General features: G+C 42.3%; 1 protein-coding gene across 1 annotated transcript in view; it reads left to right on the forward strand.

The window, feature by feature from the left end:
- LOC145390063 (venom serine protease 34-like) overlaps positions 1 to 18,761 on the forward strand; it is a 34,521-nt gene extending 15,760 nt beyond the window's left edge. The window contains exons 5-8 of the mRNA XM_080265137.1: positions 5,127 to 5,250; positions 5,957 to 5,975; positions 10,161 to 10,493; positions 17,873 to 18,761. Of these exons, the coding sequence (XP_080121263.1) occupies positions 5,127 to 5,250; positions 5,957 to 5,975; positions 10,161 to 10,493; positions 17,873 to 18,671 (1,275 nt within the window). The 3' untranslated portion in view covers positions 18,672 to 18,761. The remainder of the gene's footprint in view (positions 1 to 5,126; positions 5,251 to 5,956; positions 5,976 to 10,160; positions 10,494 to 17,872) is intronic.
- Positions 18,762 to 24,524: the final 5,763 nt, after the last annotated feature.

The raw sequence follows: 24,524 nt of genomic DNA on the forward strand, positions 1-24,524 counted from the left end.
TCCTTCACTTATGCAACAGGTCAACTCTGGAACTGTCTCCCTCTGTCGATATTTCCTACTTCTTATGATCTCCAGTCTTTCAAACGCAGTGTGTCCAGGCATCTCGAAATGATCGGATCTTGAATTTGGCTCTCTCTAGTATTTTGTTTTTCTCTTGGAAGGAACAGTTATTGAGGTCTCGTGGCCTTTGGTTCCTTTTTCCTCGCATTAAAAAAAAAAAAAAAAAAGGAGTGGCATCTTAAAATGTAGGTAGGTTGAAAGGTAAAGGTGGGGAAATGGTGGGCACTTTGGCCAGGAGGTAGGTAGATGCCTGCTGCTTACGGGAAATTTGGTTCAGGGGAGGGTCAGCTAGGATGGTTTCTGGGAAAGACTTAGTCATTTTGGAAGGGAAGTGTGGACGGATATGGTGATGTGGACGTGTTTGTCGAGGAGAAATGGGTGGAATGTGTTATGGATGTAATGAAAGTAAAGTAAAAAGATTATAGCATGGAAAATAGTGTTTTGAAAACTCCTGGGTACATTTATTTTGACATGCATCGCACGTTGGCTTGGATGATGAAGAAAAGGACAAATTTTCTGGGTATTTGACATGGGGGATGAGACTGTCACTTTGGATAGGTATTTAAATGGTCATGTGGGTGCTGCAACTCATGGATATGAAGGGGTGCACAGGGAATGCGCATATGGTACAAGAAATGTGGAAGGGGAAAGGATACCATAGCTTGAGGAGGCAATGAACATGATTGTGTGCAACATGCGTTTTAGGAAAAGGCTGAGTAGGCTGATTACGTATCAGTCTGGGAGTAACAGTAGCCAGACTGATTATTTCCTGGTCAGCAGGATTGGTAGGAAGTTAGTGAAGGCTGTAAGAGTTATAAAAAGAGAAGTGTGTGTGCAGCAACATAAAATTACTGATGTGACCTGTTGCTGATGGAGTGGGTGGTGAAGGAGAGGATCTACGCACCCAGGAGATAAATATGAAAGTTGAAAAAACAAGCAGTAAGGGATGCCTTCTACTGTATAGTGAGATAATTATTAAGAGTGGTGGGTGAACAGGGAGCTATTGTCAGCGTCAATGAGCACTAGATAATTCTCAAAAACAGTTTCTTTAGAGTTACTAAGTCAGCATGGATGAACAATGGGCCCACCAAAACAAGGTTGCATGGTGGTGGGATGAGGGTGTAGAAGCCGCAGTTAAGGAGCTGCCAAGACTTTTCCGGGAATGGAAAAATGGGTGGTAACAAAGGAATACTTAGCTGCCACGTGTATGGCAGGTAGGTTTCATACTTATTGATTAAGTTCAAGACTTTTTTTCACTGAAGGCAAGAACTGTAAACACTGCAAATACACTGAAAGGTAATCCACCATACTCCCTGTGTGCTTTATCTGTCTATCTATTGCTCTTTATATTTCTAGACGAATTTAACCTAATACAATTAGGAGAAAAAAGTAATCACAGGGACAGTATTTTTTAAGTCTGAATTACATGAAAAAAAAAAAATAGAACACTTAAAAAAATAATCTTACCAAGAAATTGAACAAAATCAAGATCCATTCATTGGAAGACGCTTGGACGCTGCATTTAAAATACTGTCACTGGCAGAAGGAAATGGCATTCACAGTCACTAGTAAAAGGACAGTTATTCAGTCACTGGCAAAAGGAAACAGTCAAAGGCAGAAGGAAACGATCACAGGCAGAAGGAAAGTCAGTCACAGACAGAAGGAAGGAAAGTCAGTCACAGGCAGAAGGAAAGTCAGTCACAGGCAGAAGGAAAGCCAGTCACAGGCAGAAGGAAAGCCAGTCACAGGCAGAAGGAAAGCCAGTCACAGGCAGAAGGAAAGTCAGTCACAGGCAGAAGGAAAGTCAGTCACAGGCAGAAGGAAAGTCAGTCACAGGCAGAAGGAAAGCCAGTCACAGGGACAAGGAAAGCCAGTCACAGGCAGAAGGAAAGCCAATCACAGGCAGAAGGAAAGTCACAGGCAGAAGGAAAGTCAGTCACAGGCAGAAGGAAAGTCAATCACAGCCAAAAGGAAAGCCAGTCACAGGCAGAAAGTCAGTCAAAGGAAAGCCAGACACAGGCAGAAGGAAAGCATGACACGGGCAGAAAGTCAGTCAAGGTAATGCCAGACACAGGCAGAAGGAAAGCCAGACACAGGCAGAAGGAAAGCCAGTCACAGGCAGAAGGAAATTCATGGGCAGGACTATTTTTTTTTTTTTTTTATGAAAGTAGTTAAAAAGAAGGAGCTAAAGAGAACCCATATGTTAGGCCTGATATAAAAGAGCTGCTTAACTGCCTGGTTAGAGAAAAATCCCTCAACTAACTCCCTATTCCATGAAAGGAGGAGGGTGGGCTGCATGAGAGGTGCAATTTAAGCCTGCAATCCACCTAGTTCATATTTCAAACGGGCCTAGAGATAACTTCAGACTGAGGTATACATCTAGAGCCTTAAATCCGATATGGGTTTACAATTGCTACCACTAGGCAATTTTTCAACTTAGGGAGGATCTTCAGCTGTGACGGGGTTAAGGAAGGCCATGTCTCCCATTCCAAAGGTGTATGGTAAAGAAAATCGTCTGAAAATAGCATTACTAAAATCAAAATCTGAGTCAAGAAGTTAAAGCTACCAATGAAACTTAGAAAATAACCACATCAAAAGACAAGGCTTTACTATCACACCACTCCTGTTCCTTTCAAATGCATGGATCTCAAGCTGACTTTGGTTTAACACAGAATCGTGTCATTTGCTTTAATTCACTCCTGCTAACACCCAATTATTTTATCCAGTTTAGGAAATATTTTCTTTAGTGAAGGGGTATTGATTGCTATATCCAACCTATTCCAAGTCTCCAAAGGTTATTAAGAGAATATAGAAAAGTAAAGAATGAAACATACATAAAGTGGAAGGTGTGGAAACAATTTCCGGAGATATGGTTGTTAGCCTTCCCATTCAACTATACACACTCCAACTGTAGCTGTTTCCATTTAGCAAGTCTCTATATAAATTTCAGCTATACTCTTGCAACTTTAACTTCCTAAGCTATTTTAATATATGCTTTAGTGCATTCTAACTTTCCAACACCTTTTGAGGCAAGTTTTGCAACCAACTGGCAATTAGCAAATGATAGTACAGTGGCAAGATTTAAAGAAAACTATAGAGTATGATCTCAGGGATGAGGGACTGAATAGGGAGGTTGCAAGAGATCGAGCAGCGTGGAGAGCCGCCATTAGGTGACTAAGACTAACACATGCAAGCATTTTGGAGGCTTTATAAACAATAGTAATACAAAATGATATGATATACTAGGCCCATCAAAGGTTATTTAAACAGACTGGCATCTAAATTAAGTAGCTATAACACATTTAAAGGTACTCACCATTTTAGTATCCAGCTTAATTGCTCCCCCATATCAAAGATGGTGGTGGTGATGGTGGATGTCTACCACCAGACACCATTCCAGCAGGGGTGGCCTCCTCTGGAATCGAGCTGCCCCTCCCATCCAACTGCACTGAAATACGAATATGCTTTATAACTCATTAACCCTTAAACTACAATGACAGTGCTACCCCAACACTAGTTGACTCTTATGTTGAAGGACATAACTCAAAGAGTTTATCAGTTAATACTCTTGTCATACAGGAACATACTTATGCCTCAAGAGGACGACGATGGACTGCAGAAGGGTAATTTTAGCCTGAAGTCCCCCAGATTCACGTGCAGATAAACTAGAACCCACAACTGTGTTAAGGGATCTAGTAAACAAGTTTTTCTCACTGATAAACATGCACATCAAAATGTGCATAGTAACCAGTGCATCTATTTCTTTACCGTATGATGCTACTTCCCCAGTCAAGCTAAGCTAGTGCAAAAAGTATATGAACCATCCGGTGACAATCTTAATTTTCCTTCATCCCTAATGATGGTGTGAGGCAGGGTGCAGAAAGCAAGAATAGAGAAGATACAATAAGGGGAGTAGCTATTTCTATCTCAGCCTCTTTATTACCCACCTATGGATGGGATGAGGCACGGTTCAGAAAAACAGGGGGAATTAGCCATCATTTCCTTCAATCGTTCAGTTATAAAGCCTTGATCACCTAATGTTGGCTCCATATTGCTTGATCTCTAGCATCCTCTCTATTCAGCCCCTTATCCCTGTGGTCACACCGTCTACATCCCATTTTTTTTTCTAGTCTGTCAACTCTGGCCTCAACATTCACACCTCTCACCCTCCATTGTTAGCCTTCATTCTCTTCACATGTCCACTGAAATGGACCACATTAAATTTCTATGACTGCACCTACATAGATAAACTTTATCTCTGCCTACTCCCACGCTGGATAAAGCAGTTAGGTTTATTATATATATATATATATATATATATATATATATATATATATATATATATATATATATATATATATATATATACATATACATATATATACATATATATACATATACATATATATACATATACATATATATACATATACATATATATACATATACATATATATACATATATATATATATATATATATATATAGATAGATAGATAGATATATATATATATATATATATATATAAATTATACCTCCCTCTCATTTCAATTTCTTAACCTTGAAATAAATTATCTTACCGTCAGAAAATTCTTATTGCATAACTATATTGTCGTTTGATATCTCATGGAACTGGTCCACCTGCACAACAAGTGACTACACAAAATTTCACTAACTTTATACTTATGGAGGTAGGAATGAGTCTCCTTGGGTACTATAATCAGTTTGTTTCCACTACACAGAACTAACACTCGCACACCAATACTGTGTGGTTGCTTGAAATTCAGTTATCTATCTATTGCCAGACACAGTCCCATATGGGGTGGCCAGAAACAGCCTCCACATTGCCCTGTCCTCGGCCATTTGACCGCCCTCCCTACAACTCACACCCCTCTCTCATTTCTCTCTCCACCCCATCCCTCCATCTCATCCCTTGGTTATAATGTAGGAATGAGTGTCCTTGGTCAATTCAACCCTCCATATTTCACTGACTACACTAACAGCTGAAAACGCTTAGGGAAGGTAGATTAATACAAATGCACTGCCATACTGTACTTATCCGAACAGACTTTTGCAACTTTCCTCCAAGCAGTCAAGGCCTCTCCGCTTCTTGAGTTCTCCATTGAGTCTCCCATCGCTCCTCTGGAACTAGAAAATCTTGATACTCCGTTCACAACCACACGAACCCAAGGTCACCTTTCGAATACCACTGCAATGATTGTAGAAATATAGTACAAATTATTTACATTTAGAGTAGACAAAATTATACAGTAGATAACACTACTACTTCTACCTTCTACTTGCCCTAGGTTTTTCCTCATGCAGTCCATTCCACAAAGTTCAGTGGCAGAACAAGATAATGCTATAGCTAGTTACCCTTCCCACAGAACCTCTTCATGATTAACAACATATATCAGTGTTCATCTACTGTTACAACTCAAAATTCAAGATACCGAGACATTTTAAACCAAAGAGGGCAAAGCACCTTATTTTGATAGGGTTTTGTCACAGCTTAGTTTTCAAGATGAGGAGTTATTTTTAGATTAAATTAGAGTGAAAAGAATAGTCTTAAAAATCGAGTTCAAAGACAGGACATTTTAGGTCAAGTTCAAGATAAAAGTACGGCGGCTTGGTTTAAGAGGTAGGCCTAAATTTGTCCTTTTGCAGTTTATTTCATGTTGTTCAATGGCAGAAAGTCAGTACCATAGCTCTACATCCTATCCATAGCATTTCTTCATGATTAGCATCATGTTCTAGTGTTCCTATTTTGTTAAAGTTCAGCAATAAAGATCGAGAGCAATTTTTGGTTACGTTAGGGTAAAACTGGTGTAGTACCATTTAGATTGCTAAATAATGGCCAATTGCTCTGACATAACATCTTAACCCCATGATTCCAGGATTCCAAGGGCTTGAATGGTGAGTGAATAGGAGTGTGGGTCATTCAGCTGGGCAAATTCTGGTCAATATCTCATTCTATCAAGTATTTTCTGGCTCGCAGGACCCTACATTACCCTACCTTGGCGTGAGAAAGGTCTCGATGATGATTCCAGTACCACATCAGCTACATATACCTGCTCCTATAATCCACAACTCAATATGAAGATATCGTTGCATTTGAAAAGCCGTAGTTAAGAGTTAGGAATGAGTCTCCTTGGTTACTATACTGCTTTTCCTCTAACATGGCCTGAAATTTCCATCTCTCCATCTTGAATACTAAGTTGTAATATTATAAGAGGCTTGTCATGAAGTGCTATGGAATGAATGTAAAGTCATAGCACTGTCTTTCTGGCAATGAGTAATGTGAAAAAATTTACACATTAAAAATATGGACCAAGTTATTGTGAATGAGTGTCCTTGGTTACTAATTAAAATTGCCCTCTCAGTCCAACTATACTTGGCCATCAACTAACTGAAACGGGGCTAGGGATCTTGATGCAGTTATTGTGTGGAATTTGATGAGCCTTAGCTAAGGAATGTCTCCTTGGTTACTTGTTAAAATTACCCTCCCAGTCTGACTATGCATGACCATAAACTAACTGAAAAGAGGCTGGGGATCTTGAAGTTGTTGCATGGAACCTGATGGGCCTTAAGCAAGGAATGTGTCTCCCTGGTTATTAGTCAGAGTTACTTTTCCAGTCTAACTACACGGCCATTAACTGAAATGGGGCCAGGGATCTTTGTCAGGTGAAAAACTCGTCATACAATATTGAAAACCGAGTTGTGGAAGTTAATATAACTAACTTCTCCAGAGAAACCGTGTGGAGGTAGCAAGCTAATAATAATAATAATAATAATAATAATAATAATAATAATAAATTGAACAGATTTTGACATACCAAATCAGTATCCAGTTAAATACTTTCTCCAAAATGATGGTTGTGGTTGTGCTATACCGTTAACGTTAGCCTGATTCTCTTGTGCCCCGTCCCCTTGGCCCCACCCACTCACCCGTCGGCCCGAGTAGGAGTTCTGAGGCAGTCGTGCCGAGCCAGCGTCAGGTAAAAATGTCAGGCGCTCTAGCTAATCGAAGGAACAAAACTTTTACTTAACCCCTTAACTGCAATGATATCTTTTCCATTTAACTGGGAAATATGTTTTGTAGTGAAGGATGTTGGAAAAAAGTACCAAGGAACGTCATAGGCCTGAAAGGTTTGTGAAGTAACGAAAGTTCCCTCTCTGAAAATAACAAGTTATACATTCTACAAAACTGTTTTGACTTTTTCCTTATATATAAGATGGAAAAAGAAAGACGATAAGAAATATAGAACAAAAGTAACAGAAACGAGAGATGAATTTGAGAGGAGGACGAGGAGGAGGAGGACTGGCGCGCACTCACGCACGCACGCACACACACACACACACACACACACACACACACACACACACACACGCACGCGCACACACGCACGCGCACACACGCACGCGCACACACGCACGCATACACACCCACAAGCACACACACCCACAAGCACACACACACACACACACACACACACACACACACACACACACACACACACACACACACACACACACACACACACACACACACACACACACACACACACACACACACACACACACATACAGCTGTTATCCTATTTTCTACTATTACGTCTTCAATTATCTGAGTAAGCTACCGAAATACTCAGCGTGTTTAAAATATCATCAAAAATTAGTATCATATAAGCAGTTAATGGGATGGAAAACGACAAACTCTTACCCAAATCGCCGAGCTCCCTAACCAATCACCGTTCAAGCCAAACTGACCCAAAGCAGACAGATTCCACCTGCCCCAAATTCCTTGCTTCCACTGGTTCCCTTCCCCTCCCTCCCTCCCCCCACTAGTTCCCTCCCCTCCACCAACTTCCCTGTCTCCACCGCCCCCCTCCCTTCACACCTCTTCTTCCTCCTCCCCCTCCTGTCCTCAACCCCTCTCTTTCTCTTTTCCTCCTTTTCCTCCTTGTCTTTCCGCCTTTCCATTCTTATCCCCTCTGCTCCATCCTCCTCCCTGGAAGGCACATTTCCACCATCCCCCTCCATCCCCCCCTCTCTCCTTCCCCTCTTACCCCGTCTTTCACTCTCCATCCCCTCCTCCGTCCCCCTCACCCCTCCCTTCTCTCTCTCCCCTCCTACCTTGCCCTTTTACCTCCTCCCTCCCCTCCACCCCCTTTCTCCTCCTCACTCCCCTTCAACTCCTTCCTCCCCCTCACCTCCCTTCTCCTTCTTCACTCTCTCTGACTTTCTTTATCATTCGATATTTTAGAGACATTTATAATACACACACACACACACACACACACACACACACACACACACACACACACACACACACACACACACACACACACACATCTAACTCATAAATTGTAAGCTTCACCTACGTAATTACACACACACACACACACACACACACACACACACACACACACACATCTAACTCATAAATTGTAAGCTTCACCTACGTAATTACACACACACACACACACACACACACACACACATGGATGATGATGATGATGATGATGATGATGATGATGATATATATATATATATATATATATATATATATATATATATATATATATATATATAATATATACACAAACACACACACACACAGCCGAACTGTAAGATAAGCTTGTTTGTGAGAGAGAGAGAGAGAGAGAGAGGGGGGGGAGTTTTGGTGTGTGTGTGTGTGTGTGTGTGTGTGTGTGTGTGTTTCTAAAATCTGTAATATTTGTGTTAACTTTTTTTGCAGCGAGAGAAAAAGAATCCGTTTATTGCCTTCTCTCTCTCTCTCTCTCTCTCTCTCTCTCTCTCTCTCTCTCTCTCTCTCTCTCTCTCTCTCTCAACACGTCTCCATTCATGCATGTCCAACCCTCTAATGCAAGGGTTAACCATTACTACCGGTCCTTCATATATGCAACAGGTCAGCTCTGGAACTGTCTTCTGTCTGTATTTCCTTCTGCCTATGATCTCCAGTCTTCCGAACGCAGTGTGTCCAGGCATCTCGAAATGAAGGGATCTTGAATTTGGCTCTCTGTTATCTTGTTTATATCATCTTCTTGGAGGAAACAATCTTGCAGGCTTCTGGGCTTTGATTCCTGCTTCCTTGCATGAAAGAATAAAGTTTGGCCGAACATGATGCATAGTAACCAAGGAGACTCATTCGTGCCTCATAACCAAGCCTCATCGAATTTCCTACAACCAGAAACTAGTAATTAAGTTCCAGAAATTGCCCAGTCCCATCAGGTGCTGCAGTTTATAGGAGAGAGAGAGAGAGAGAGAGAGAGAGGGGGGGGTTAAAGGTGTATGTATGTGTGCACAGGTGTTGAGCCTTACCTGCACTCAGTCTGGCACCATCAATACCTTCATTAGAATCTTTGTACACCGAACCAACACACATTCACACACCAAAAGCTGAAAATCTATTAAAACCTCTGTGGTGTAATTAGTGAAATGTGTGCGAATAACGGGACAGGAAATACGAGTACTATATTACTGACACCGGAGTGGGACGAATAGGCAATGATATAAAGTAGGTTATGACCCAGGTGTGGCACTGTCCGAACACACTGAACGTTAGTGAAGTATGTGAAAATGTCAGGGAGGAAAACTGTACCGTTCTGGGGAGAATAGACCCTAATATAAGAACTGTCATGACCGATTTTGCGCCAATCTGAAACGCATTGAACTTTAGTGAAATCGAACTCCAGTGAAATGTGCACGAATGACTGAGAGAAACTTGTAAATTATGAGTACCGGTGTAGGGCGAGCTGACACTAATATACGGAGTGTCATGACATATTTTGCGCCAGTTCTAAACGCACCTCCGACTCGTGTTGACGATGTTAAGGCTATATCAATGTGTTTTGGTGGCGATGGCGGGGGTTGTGGTAGAGGTTAATATCTTACCAGCGGATGCCAAGATTTTATCAGCGGATGCCAAGATCTTACCAGGGGAAGAAGCCAAGCTCTTACCAAGGGATGAGGCTGCTAAGATCTTACCTGGGGAAGAAGCCAAAATCTTACCAGAGGAGGAGGCTAAGATTCAACCACGCTCTTTCTCGTGCGGGACAAGCTCTGTGACCTTACAAGCGGGCCAGTCCGTTCCCTTAACCTCCCTAACTATCCCTACGCCTATCCCAGCCCACTATACTGCCGCTGGGTAGCTCAGGCACCCATAAACACAGTTATACGCGTCTACTGCCCAATTTTCAACGTTTACAGCAGTCCCCTGTGCCAGATGGACCGTTTGACCATATCCCAGAATGGCTTGGACAATCTCAGCGACGGGATCTCCTACTGTGGGGGCGGATACATTGATGTCACCCTGAATTCAAACCGTTTCGTGGCCACCTTCATCACTAGCGTCAAAATATTCCCCTACAGAAACAATGGATTCTCCTGTATTCTGACGGCCATGGCGAGGTACTGTACTTGTATATGTCCTTTGCCTCAGTTGTATATATGACTTTTTTTTTCATACAAGATGGTGCATTGCATAACCCTCCTCTTCCACTGCACCGAGAGATTTATTGCACTTTGTGGGGACGGCTTATTCAACGTTATCAACGTTTAGTGTGGATTATCTCTCCATTTTCTAATTTCACTGTGACACACGCCCACACCAACATACTCAGCTGCCCCTGCAACACACAAGATACCGTGAAATGCATAAATCATTGAACCCTATTGTACACAGCATAGCAGGCTTCGTAACATCTCTACCTAAGCGATTTTATCTGCATCTTATACATCAATATCCCTTGAGGGGATATTCTCCCGCATCTGGTCAGGTCAGGTGCGGGTAAGGGGATGGGTCCACTATGATGTGGCAGGGGTAAACCAGCTCCTCTGTCGGGCCCTGCTGAGGATGTCGCTGCTTAAACTGCGCAGTTGACTCTCGTGCGGTGTGGTGCGGTGAGGATCTGTCCCTTCTTCCCTTGGGGCTATGATACGAGTTAATGTGAGTGTTTAGATGAGTAACTACCCCCGCTAATACCAATACACCAGTCCTGTATGAGACAGCCCTAGCATGTATTCAATATGGACGGTAGGTGTTAGCGCCGAAATGGTGACATGTAGAGGTGTATGGTAAGCAGGAGGACTACTGGGCCTTGGGAGCAGGCTGTGAAGCCTATGTACAGGGTCGGACACATAAAAAAAATAAAAATAAAAAATATATATGAGTGTGTGGTCCTGTCTGGGCTACCTGCCTATCCTTGAGGGAAGCAGCCTAGGTATATAGATAGATAGATCCTCTTGTGTATTGTTGGTGCAAATTATGTCGATATTAAACGACATGAATACCATACGCGATGATGATAAGGTGTAATATGCAAAATAAATCGTAGAGAAAAGGGTGCTACGAAGCCTCCAGTGCTGCTCAGAATCCAGCCCTTAATTTTGTATACAGTACAGGATGGTCCGTAAATAGCGCTCTACTAGAAACTCCTTTGGCTCAGTCTGCTAGTCTTGGCCAAGTGTGACAATGAGAGTAGGAAGTGAATACATTATGCAGAGCAGGCATTGACAATGACACTGACTGAGCCGTGCCCGTAACGCACGAGAGATGGCCAGAGGGAGTAAATGAGGAGAGTTATATATTGTCTGTCTATAGCCATACGCCTTAATACCGTAAGGGATGGCCACAAACAAATCGCCTCCATGTCGCCCTGTTTCCTGCCCTCCGCCTAACTCATAACCCCACCCCCTCTCTCTCATATACTTCTCCACTTCATTCCCCCATCTCATCCTCGGTCTCCCCACCTCTCTCGTCCCCTCCACCTAGCTCACATACACTCTCCTTGTTAGTCTCTCACTCACCTTCCTCTCCACCCTGTATTCTGGCGCTGGAGAGAGACACCTTCACGTGGTGGCATCGGTATGACCTTAGTCCACCATCCTCCTCTCGGAGGTTAGAGAGGGAACTGAGGGGGACCAGTATACCCGAGCAACATCTCCCTCCTCCCCTTCGGTATCACCACATGAAGGCGTCTCTCTCCAGAAAATAGATACAGCCTTCATCAACCCATTCACTGCTAAATATCCTTCCAAAGCTGAAAACAATCCTTTAATGGTAACAAGGGTAGGATAGACATGTAACTAAGTATCAGGGCCCTTCTGTTAATGACCTGCCCCATGGTATGGTGCCAGGTGTGGTGTGGGAAGGTGATTTGGTGTGGTGTGTGAGAGGGCGGTGTGGTGTGTTGTAAGGTGTGGTGTGTAGTGGGAGGGCGATTTTGTGTGGTATATGAGATGGTGGTGTGGTGTGTTGTGAGGCGTGGTGTGGTGTGGTGTGGGAATATCGATGAGAGTAGTTTATCGTAGTTTACCATTGCTCACCGCTGCTGCCAGTATCGATGGAAGTCGCCGTAGACAGACGTAGAGAGATAGGGAGGTTGGTTGTAAATTGTCCAAGTACCACCATTATAAGGTCGTGAGGCGTCGTATGGCTCGAACTTGCCGTTGCTTAGTAAAATGATGTGCCGTCGACTAGAGTGAAAAGGTACGCCTCTCTTTCTCACCTTCTCCCTTTGTGTATCACAAGCGAGGTGAGTTACAGAGCACTCTTGGGTTACGGAGTTAATTGTACACAGTTATATCGACGCGTGATTGACAACGTAACGTAGCGTGATGGCAAAACCTCCTAGCTAACCCCATCTCTGTCTTCCGCCCTTGATCGTATTTTTGGGCCCTCTCTAACCTCTTCTCTCAGGCTGTCTCTCAGGTTCTCTAATCTTCCTACACGTGATTTGGGACTTATATCCCCCTCTGGCTTCCAGCTAAAGTGTGTGGGCATACGTGTGCGCACGAATGTGCGCGCGCGCGCGTCTGTGTGTGTGTGTGTGTGTGTGTGTGTGTGTGTGTGTGTGTGTGTGTGTGTGTGTGTGTGTGTGTGTGTGTGTGTGTGTGTGTGTGTGTGTGTGTGTGTGTCGGTCATGTTTCCGGCACATGATCAGAGCTGTTTGGCATTCCTGATTAGTCCGGGACAACCAGATTGTGGATATACATTATGTGGATTGACATTCCTACTGAGAAGCTGTGTATGTCTCCTGCAGACACTACATCCTGCACATTGTGATATGAGATATATACTAGTGCCTATATAATGCCTACATATTGGTGATTTTGTGTGATGTGTGACAGGGTGGTATGGCGTGTTGTGAGCTGTGGTGTGGTGTGCGAAGGTGATTTTGTGTGGCATGAGAGGGTGGTGTGGTGTGTGGTGAGGTGTGATGTGGTGTGCGGAGGTGATTTTGTGTGGTGTGTGACAGGGTAGTATGGTGTGTTGTGAGGTGTGATGCAGGCTTGGTTCCACGTACAAGTACTTGTGCTTGTACTTGGACTTTACAAACTTTTGAGTACTTGTACTTGTATTTCCACTTAAGTACAAAATTTTGAGTATTTGTACTTGAGATTTTAAAAATCAGTGTACTTGTACTTGGGCCAAATGTACTTGAAAAATCAAGTACTTTTAAGTACTTTTCCAGTACAGTACAGTAATAATCATATAAGGTACATTGCATAAGTACACTGTAATTTAATAACAATAACTGTTTTAACTATGACATTAAGCAAATTATAATAAGTTTTTTTTAGTTGTACTGTTTGCTTTACTAAACAGTATGTCTGTCAATTATTAAATACTAGTGGTAATTCTATTATTTCCATTGTAGCTACTACTGTAGGGTAGTAGTACTATCTGGCAACTCTGGTGCACACACTTCAAGACTGAACAGGCAACAACATGTAGACTTTCTTCCTGTCTGCAACCTGGTCACTACTGTAGTTTAGTCTTTCAGTAGCCACCATTTATAGCACTACGAGTGGCATCATGGCATCACCTAAGGATTCAGGCATATGGAGCCACTTGAAATTACCAGGATATACTACTGGAACATTCAAGACAGTCTGCAAGCAGTGTGATATTGATATATCAAGCTGCAAAAATGTTACATCCAACCTTTACAAACATATGAAAGTAAGCACAGCTTGCTAAGGTTAACAAGTAGTATTAGTAATAGTAGCACCAACACCCCCCGCCAACTAAAAGAAGAATTTGTATAATACCCAATGAGTAATCCAGCTTCCTTCTATGCACATGGGGCAGACAAAAAGTAAGCCCGCCTGCAGCCGGCTTTTATTTTATTTTCTAGGTGTTTTTCAAAGTTTTAGGGAGTTTTTAACAATATTAAATTCTAAAATAATATTGTAGGACTTCCAATGACTTTCGCAGACGAGTTTACCCTTTCACTGCCTCTACTTTCTTACATGCACGAGGTTCAACCTGTTTTTCACTCCCCAGCTGTATTTTTTATAAATTTGATATTATCTACATCATTTTTAAGACCGGCGAGGGGGTGGGGCGACAGCCCCAAGGTTAGGTTAGGTTGTCAGATTAGGTTAATGACAATAAAGTTGTCAGATATATATATATATATATATATATATATATATATATATATATATATATATATATATATATATATATATATATATACTTAATATATGTGCATCTTAATAGTTATTTTTCCCTTTGTTTCAGCGGAAACACAGTGCTTTATATGAGAGGAAAGTCAGCACTCGTGTCAACACTACTGGGACTAGCCAGTCAACCACGGAATGCTTTGTTACAGTGTCAGACCCAAAGAAATGTGCGACACACGATGCTCGTCAAAAGTAACTTGATGATGCACTAGTGCTCTTTGTGGCATGTGATCTTGTGCCTTTTTCTGTTGTAGACAGCCCTTACTTTAGTGGTTTACTTATTGCAGCTGACCCTCGCTATCAGATGCCAACACGCCAGGATTCCCCGATACCACTACTGACACAAATGATGACACTGACTTGGAAGATGATGATCTTGATGATTTTGATGGTGCTGATTCTGCTGAACTGTTTGAAGAATTAGCAACTGAGCATAACTCCTGCTTTGCTCATACATTGCAGTTGGTGGTAAAAGATAGCCTAAAAGATGCAGGACACTTAAATATTACACTCAGCAAAGCATCAAAATTGGTATCTTTTGTGCATAGGTCAACAATAGCCACAGATGTTCTGGAAGGAGAAAAAAAAAATAGATCAGGTTGTGCCACTCGCTGGAATTCACAGGTGAAGATGATCAGATCTGTTTTGCGAGGGCCAGAAGAAAAGCTAAGTAGTTTGGATGGTGCCCCAACCCTTGGAGCATATGATCAAAATATTCTTCAAGATGTGCTAGAAATTTTTGAACCATTTGAGGAGGTCACTGACTGTGCCCAACGACAGAACTCTGTTTCCTCAAGTCTAGTTATTCCTTGTGTACGGGGGCTCAAGTTTCACCTAGAGCAGATGCAGTCAAAGTATAATAGTGCTCTGGTATTTGAACTGAGGAAGTCAGTACAGAAACACCTACAGCTGAATGAAGATCGAAAAATATATTAACTGGCAACCATATTTGAACCAAGGTTTAAAATGGATTGATGTTCTGAAGAGGAGGAAAAGGCGAACCTGAAGTCCTCTGTCATAACTACAGCACAGTTTATGGCCAAAGAAGCTACAGTTCCTGCAAGTATGAATCCCGGCACAGAACTTCCAGAAGATAATCCAGGGCCCAGTTCAGGGAATTCTGAACCAAAGAGGAAGAACTGTTAAGTTTTATGGCCACCCCAGCTCAACAATCAACAGCTGTAACAGAGGTGCAGGAGTCCATTAATACTGAAATTCAAAGATACCTGAGTCAGCCATGCATTTCTGATGAAAGGGATGTAGCCTACTAGTATACTGAAAGGAGCACATGGAGACATTTCCAACTCTAGCAAAGATGGCACAAAAATACCTATCTGTCTCTGCTTCTTCTGCACCTGTGGAAAGGATCTTCAGCATCGCTGGAAAAATCTTCCGCCCGCACAGATATCAGCTTGCAGACAAGAATTTTGAGTCTATGATGTTTGTGAAATCCAGTGATAAGTCCTACAGGTAGCTAGTACAGTATTGGTAATGGTATCAGTACTTTGAAAAGCAAATTTGGATGACCAGTTAACTCTTACGTGCCTGGTGTATCCAGCTGAATGCCACTACCCATGGGGGCGGGGAGGGTTTTTTAATAAAAAAGTTGAGAAATTTTCATGTGTTACTATCTATAAGCATTGAAATTAACTGGATATTGTACTGTACATATTCCAAGATTGACTTTCATATTGAACACCAACGATGACCTGACCACCATTTTGTGTTGAGGTTTTGTCATATGGCCACTGGCGTGGCTAACTGCACTTTGGCCTATAAATACAAATTTGTCAGAACACGGCTCAGCAAACTGTTTTAAGACATAAAGAGTTTGGTCAAATGTGGATTTTTGGTGTTCAAACAAGGCAAATAAATGTGTGATAACCTGCCCTGTAACAAGTTGCAAACTTTAACTTCTGTAATTGACAGTTTTAGAGCAACCACAAACGTTTCACAATGTGGGCATTAAATGCACCATCCACCTGGACCTCTCACAGGTTGAGCTTAGTACAGTATTTGTTAATGTTTAATTTTCCGACATTATTGCTTACTAGGCAAATCATTAAATTCAAACTAAGGAAATTATAATTTGCTTGCATATTTTTCTAAACTGCAAGTATCACACTTCTCGTTTATAGCGCAAATCTATTTTGTATTATTAAAATTTGTATTATCAGTTAAACTAGAAAATTGACTAGAATTTGTATCATTACCTTTACCTGCGAGTTGGCCCACTTCTGATCACCTTCACTCACAAAGCCCTATGGGCATCTCTTGCCGCCCTGTAGGTAGATCTTCACCTCCCTTAGGCGCTGTGGCCCGAGGTTCACTGTCTAAAATCTGAGAACTACACAGATAGGTACTTTTGGGGGGGGCTTAACTATATTCATTTTAGTAAGATCACTGTATTATATTACCATAATATGCTTCTTCACTAGATATTTGTTACTGAAATTGAAATAAACATGTCTATAAAAAATAATAGATAATCTGTTGAAATGTACTTTTACTTAAGTACACTGTCAAGCACTTGGACTTAAGTACTAGGCAAATCTTCTGTACTTGTACTTTTCTTCAGTACTTGTACTTGTTCACAAGTACTGGCACATGTACTTGGACCCATGCCTGGTGTAATGTGTGGTGGGAGGGTGATATTGTGTGGTGTGGTATGTTGTGAGAGTGGTATGGTGTGTGGTGTGGAATGGTATGGTGTGTGGTGTGGCGTTGTTTGGTGTGTTGTGGTGTGTTGGGTGGTGTGGTGTGGTGTGGTATGATGTATGGTGTAGTGTGGTATGGTGTGGTGTGGTGTGGTGTGGTGTGGTGTGGTATGGTTTGGTGTGATGTGTGTGGTTTGGTGTGGTGTGGTGTGGTGTACTTGGCTAAAGTTGCTGAAGTCTACAGGGGTGAAGCACATCATGTCTGAAGCATGCTAGTGCGTGACAGAGGGACGGGGTAGTTCCTTAAGATTCATCCCCATCTAAAAAATACATCAGTGCATTGAGTGTTTTTTTTTTTTTTTTTTTTTTTCAGTCAGTGCGTATTTTTCACTTAGACAACCACTAGTCGGTTTGTCTTCATCGAACAGAACTGGGGCACTCCCACAAATTGCATGCTAATTTGTGGTTGCATGAAATTCTGAGTTATGAGGTAGGAATGAGTCTCCCTGGTTGCTGGTTAAATCAACTGACTACACGCGGCCATCAGCTGCGCTGCAAGGGGCTAGGGACGTTCGTCAGGTTAGAATAAACACGTTGTAGTTGGCCTGTCTGCTACCTACAACTCTCCAGGTATTAACTAAGTCTTCTGTAATTCCTCAGATCAGGCACCACTCGTCCCCGACCTCCTACGTCTTCGCCACAGACAGGGCAGTGCGGCCTGAAAAATCCATCCAGGATTGTAAACGGCCAGGATGCTGGGCAGAACGAGTGGCCGTGGCAGGCAGCCGTTCGCAACAAGGTGATCAACGCGCTATTTTGCGGCGGAGTGCTGATTGCCGATCGCTGGGTAGTGACGGCTGCCCACTGCGCTGCACACTACCCCATGGATCAGATCTACGTCACACTTGGAGACCATTGGAGAGACCCGACCAGACCGACACGGTACACCATTACAGCGCAGGTCTCCAAAGTCATCATACACGAGGCCTACGACAGGCAGACGGTGAACAACGACATAGCTCTCCTGGAACTGAGTGAGGCAGTGACCTACAGTAACGGCGTGAAACCAATCTGCCTGCCCTGTTCCGTCACACCACAGAAACTCGAGGGACAGAACGGGATCGTAACTGGCTGGGGTGCGACGTCCTCTGGAGGATCATTCAGCGAGGTGCTACAGGAGGTGGAGCTTCCCCTGATGTTCACTGCAGACTGCCAAGGCTACCTAGGGAACGTCGTGACCTCAAACATGATCTGCACCTACAAGCACAACCACGATGCCTGCCAAGGAGATTCTGGAGGTCCTCTGGCTTGGAAGGGAGAAGACGGGAGGTATTATCTCGTGGGGGTTGTGTCCTGGGGCTACGGTTGCGCCGGTGTGGACACTCCCGGGGTATATGCTAAGGTCACCCACTACCTCGCCTGGATTCAGATAAAGACGGGTATCACTGTATGTCCGTAGAGCCATAACTTACCAGCAACCACATACAGACGTGAGCTAAAGGTTGTATTCTAAGTTGCTTTGGAGATTCCACAACCCTTCTTTCCGAGCAATTATTTCACACATATACACCTTAGCACCGTCTGGTTGCATCTGAGATTTAGTAGCATCTCTTCCTCGGCTACCTGTTTGCATATTACAACTTAATATCGTCTTGTATGCTATTAATGTAAAATATGTTGATATAACGACGATATAAATAACAGAGAAGCGAATCTTAGGTATAAAAAGCAAACTAAGCCGCTCAAGAATATGTGCCAGAGATGGGATGGGCACCTATGAAGTAAAAAGGGAATATGGCACGATAACTTACTACTGCATCAAACATAATAGTTGTATATGTAGGTATAGATACTGATTTCATCCTTTTGGCTATGTATGGTTTCTCTTAATAAAATAGTCTGGAAATAGAAGTAACAAAACATCTAACTTTGGCCATCAGAGTACCAGCACCACACAATATGATACAATCTCAGTGTACATTTGTGCAGAACACCGTTATAATGTACAGGAAAATAAATATCAATTGTTCATCGTGTATCATTTTCTAACGACTTTAGTACCGTAGTTTATTTTGGTTTGGTCTATTTATCTATTTATTTTTTTATTTACTTTTTACTGCCTCCTGATCATCTGATTCAGTTCTAAAGCAACCTAGATTCAATCCCTTCACTGAAATGTTTTTTTTAACATACGATTATTCTTGCTATCCTCAGACGATTTTATTAGACGGTTGTTTTTGTTTTTTTATTCTAGACAAGAGAGCTATCAAACTGAAGGGATTTGATATAGCCTTCAGTAACTCAATTTCCTACCAGAAGTCCTTCATAAGTTAAATAAAATCAACTGGTGGTAGCAGGAGTAGGCTAAAAACAGATGTCATTAAATAATAATAATAATAATAATAATAATAATAATAATATCGGTGGTAATAGTAGTAGTAGTAATAATAGCAGTAGCAGTAGTAGTAGTAGTAGTTGCAGTAGTAGTAGTAGCAGCAGTCTCTAAGAACTGATCCTAAGTTAAGCATTAAATATTCTAATGATTCTAAATAGTAGAAATTTGAGCAACTAAACTCCCAAGAAACTAAGCAATATAAGGATTCTAAGCAGTGATTAATCTAAGCATTCTAAGCAGTGACGATTCTCAAGCATTTGGATTCTAAGACAGCAAACAATCCTAAGTAGGGAACATTCAAAGCAGGGAACAAGTAAGGATCTAAGCAGTACCATAACGAGTCTAAAATCTAAGCAGTGTAGATTCTAAGACAAAAAGAATAATCCATTACAGCAAGGATCCCAAGTAGTGAACATTCTCAGCAGTCAAAAAGTAAGAATTCTAACCAGGAAGGATTCTAAGCAGATCTAAGCAGTAAGGAGTCAAAGGGATGAAGATTCTAAGCAGGTCTAAGCAGTAAGGGGTCAAAGAGATGAGGATTCTAAACAGGTCTAAGCGGTAAGGAGTCAAAGAGATGAAGATTTTAAAAACCGAGAATGCAGAATATTCTTGAGAAAAATAGAGAAGTGAGAATCCAACGGTACAGCTGGCCATCCCACCGATATTACTGAGGAGCTGCGAGGCTGTCTGCATGTCCCGTTTGGTCAACGTCCTCCTCCTGACTCAATCGCACCACACCCTGTTAATAGTAGGAGTAGTAGTAGTGATGCTGATGCTGGAGTAACAGAGGGATGTGATAGTGCAGTAGAAGTGACGGGAAAGAAAAAACGCCGTCGCTTTCTAGCGCTACAGGGGGATTGTTGGAGACCGATGTGGTGGCAGTGTATTTGTTTACGTGGCACTTTTGCTGAGCTGGAGCAACCCTTTAACAGCCATCAGTCCACGCCGATTCCCGTATCTATCAATGATGCTACAGTGTGATTAAATCAAAACATATATTCTTTCCTGTATCCTGTGCTTACCATTTCACTGTCTACCTGGGTCTGTGGATGTATATACAGGATGATCCACATATTTTCTCTCTTATTTCTTAACTGACCGAATCTCATTTGTTGTGGAGACGACTCGCGTTACCAGTGTCTACCCCGTCTGACGACATTATTAATCAGCCATGCAAGCGATGTGCTTACCGGCAGAGCAGACAGGAGCCCGAAAAGGATTATCTGAAGCTGAAAATTATGTAAGCTAGATTATAACTTTTTAGTCCAAGTTCGTTAAAAGAAAAATTCTCTCTCTCTCTCTCTCTCTCTCTCTCTCTCTCTCTCTCTCTCTCGCTCGCTCGCTCGCTCGCTTTTCAACTCCAAGACCACTTCAGCGCCAAGACCATTTCTACGCCAAAACCATTTCTATGCCAAGACCACATCAACACCAAAACCACTTCTATGCCAAAATCACTTCTACACCAAGACCACTTCAACACCAAGACCACTTCAACACCAAGACCACTTCATTGCCAAGACCACTTCATTGCCAAGACCACTTCAACACCAAGACCACTTCAACACCAAGACCACTTCAACACCAAGACCACTTCAACACCAAGACCACTTCAACACCAAGACCACTTCATTGCCAAGACCACTTCAACACCAAGACCACTTCAACACCAAGACCACTTCATTGCCAAGACCACTTCATTGCCAAGACCACTTCAACACCAAGACCACTTCATTGCCAAGACCACTTCATTGCCAAGACCACTTCATTGCCAAGACCACTTCAACACCAAGACCACTTCAACACCAAGACCACTTCAACACCAAGACCACTTCAACACCAAGACCACTTCAACACCAAGACCACTTCATTGCCAAGACCACTTCATTGCCAAGACCACTTCAACACCAAGACCACTTCATTGCCAAGACCACTTCAACACCAAGACCACTTCAACACCAAGACCACTTCATTGCCAAGACCACTTCAACACCAAGACCACTTCAACACCAAGACCACTTCAACACCAAGACCACTTCAACACCAAGACCACTTCAACACCAAGACCACTTCATTGCAAAGACCATTTCTACACCAAGACCACTTCAACACCAAGACCACTTCATTGCAAAGACCATTTCTACACCAAGACCACTTCAACACCAAGACCACTTCAACACCAAGACCACTTCATTGCCAAGACCACTTCAACACCAAGACCACTTCATTGCAAAGACCATTTCTACACCAAGACCACTTCAACACCAAGACCACTTCATTGCCAAGACCACTTCAACACCAAGACCACTTCATTGCCAAGACCACTTCAACACCAAGACCACTTCATTGCCAAGACCACTTCAACACCAAGACCACTTCAACACCAAGACCACTTCATTGCCAAGACCACTTCAACACCAAGACCACTTCATTGCCAAGACCACTTCAACACCAAGACCACTTCATTGCCAAGACCACTTCAACACCAAGACCACTTCATTGCCAAGATCACTTCAACACCAAAACCACTTCATTGCAAAGACCATTTCTACACCAAGACCACTTCCACACCAAGACCACTTCCACACCAAGACCACTTCAACACCAAGACCACTTCATTGCCAAGATCACTTCAACACCAAGACCACTTCATTGCAAAGACCATTTCTACACCAAGACCACTTCCACACCAAGACCACTTCAACACCAAGACCACTTCATTGCCAAGACCACTTCAACACCAAGACCACTTCATTGCAAAGACCATTTCTACACCAAGACCACTTCCACACCGAGACCACTTCATTTAAAATATCAGTTCCATCCAACAAGTCATCCTCACCAAAACTCAGAACTTTTCCCAGTATTGTGTTGAGGAATAAAGCCCGTAAAACAGATAGATAAATAGATAGATAGATAGACAGATAGATAGACAGACAAACAGACAGAGACAGAGGAAGAGACAGACAGACTGACAGACACAGAGTAGGAGGAGGAAGAAAGTAAGCCTTACAGGAAGGAGAGAAAAGATGCAGGGAAAATCAAAACGAGATGAAACAGCTGGTAGGAATAATATTGACTCTTGTACTTTCACTCAATGGCCATGAGACGCTGAGAGACAAGTAAACACGAGGGAATGGTAAGAGGGGAGAGAAGAGGGATGGAGGATCTGTGAGAGAGAGAGAGAGAGAGAGAGAGAGAGAGAGAGAGGAGGGGGTGGAGGGGGGAATCCTACGAGAGAATGGTATGAGAAAAGCAGACAATGATATTTACATCTTAAGGGGAAAATTACAAAGACAAATAATAGGAAAACTTTCCATTCTCGCCACTATCGCTACCAAATCCACTCAGATACTGATGAAGGAAGCGAGTTGATAGCAAGCTGGGGTAGGGAATAAGTCTGATATTAATTTCTTTATATCAAACTTTATAGACCTTCATTAAACTCATCGACATGTCACAAATATATTCGTAGTTAATTTCTTATTACCTGTCTTGAATGAGACAACCCTAACTTATATTCAGCGTGGACGGTGGACATTAGTACCGAAGCGATGACAAATGAAGGTGCGTGGCACGCAAGAAAACTGCTCAGTCTTAAAGAACGGACCACATAATCTTTGCTAAATCCAACTACTTCTTCATCAGTTATCATTTATCGTGCCATCAGAAGCGCATTGGTCCATGGCTGGATTACCAATACACACTTCAGACACTGTATTTAAGGTGAGAGTGATCCCTAGACACTGAGTGCCAGAGTGTTAACAGTAAACCCTAAACATACTCCGGATTAAAGCCCTAACGAGCCACAACTGGTTGCAGCTCCTCAGCCTGTTGGACTACCAGTCTGACACATACAAAAAAAGCTATATCACTCTTGCAAGGTAATATGGCAGCAATATTTCAAACAATTAACAGAACAGTAAGGTAAGCTTTCGTTATAAGGTGCCTTTTTATATTCTTTTCATTCCATTAAATCCGCAAGATATAATGGGAATATTAACTACTTAAATTCCCTTGCTACAGTACAGGTGCTTATAAAGCTGGTTTACCAGTTCACCAGCTGACAGTAGTGTACTGGTGAACCAGATATATGAAAAAACGCTGAAAGACAGAGACGGGATTTAGAAGAAAAAATTCAACAGTGCCAAATGTCTCAATATATATATATATATATATATATATATATATATATATATATATATATATATATATATATATACCTAGGCTGCTTCCCCCAGGGAAAAGGAGGTAGCCGAGACAGGACGACACACTCCCCATTTACTCATCCATTCAAACACAATCATTCGCATCTTAGCCCCAAAGGGGAGAACGGACAGATCCTCACCGCACCACACCTGCATATAATAGTAATTTCCCGTTATCGGTATACGAGTAATATCCTTTAATAATAGATGGTGCATATCTTCACTGTCATTTTCACAAGATCAATAATACGGCACCATATATGAATATTGTCAATCAATATTGATTGTGTGAGGGCCGGTAAATAATATCCTGCGTTGCCAGTGTGGCGGTATTACCTCAGCAAGTTCACATGTCCCTTATCAATGCCCAACGTATCCTTTATCATACGTGTAATGAAACATAGTAATTTCTACAGATTTCTATATTAGGCGTACGTGCCGAGGCCCAGTTTCAGCTGTTGACGTCTTAATCTGCACCAACATTTATGACCGTAGTACAACTGTTTATGCATAACAGTTTGTTACATCTGTTTTACGCACCCCTTTTTGTCCTTTGGGAAGAAACGAAACCGTAGGTTAGTTCCAGTTAGTGGGTTTTTCCCACAAACAACACAGCGGTGTCCAGGGTTTAGAGCCATGTTTATTTGTACCGCCACGCCCCCTCACATCCCGCCTGTCAACTTATGTAAACAAACAGACGACACACCGGCGA

Source organism: Coenobita brevimanus, unplaced genomic scaffold (assembly GCF_032717465.1).
Source record: "Coenobita brevimanus isolate Jiangsu-jjx unplaced genomic scaffold, ASM3271746v2 jjx.HiC_scaffold_2782, whole genome shotgun sequence".
In the NCBI taxonomy this organism is placed as follows: domain Eukaryota; kingdom Metazoa; phylum Arthropoda; class Malacostraca; order Decapoda; family Coenobitidae; genus Coenobita; species Coenobita brevimanus.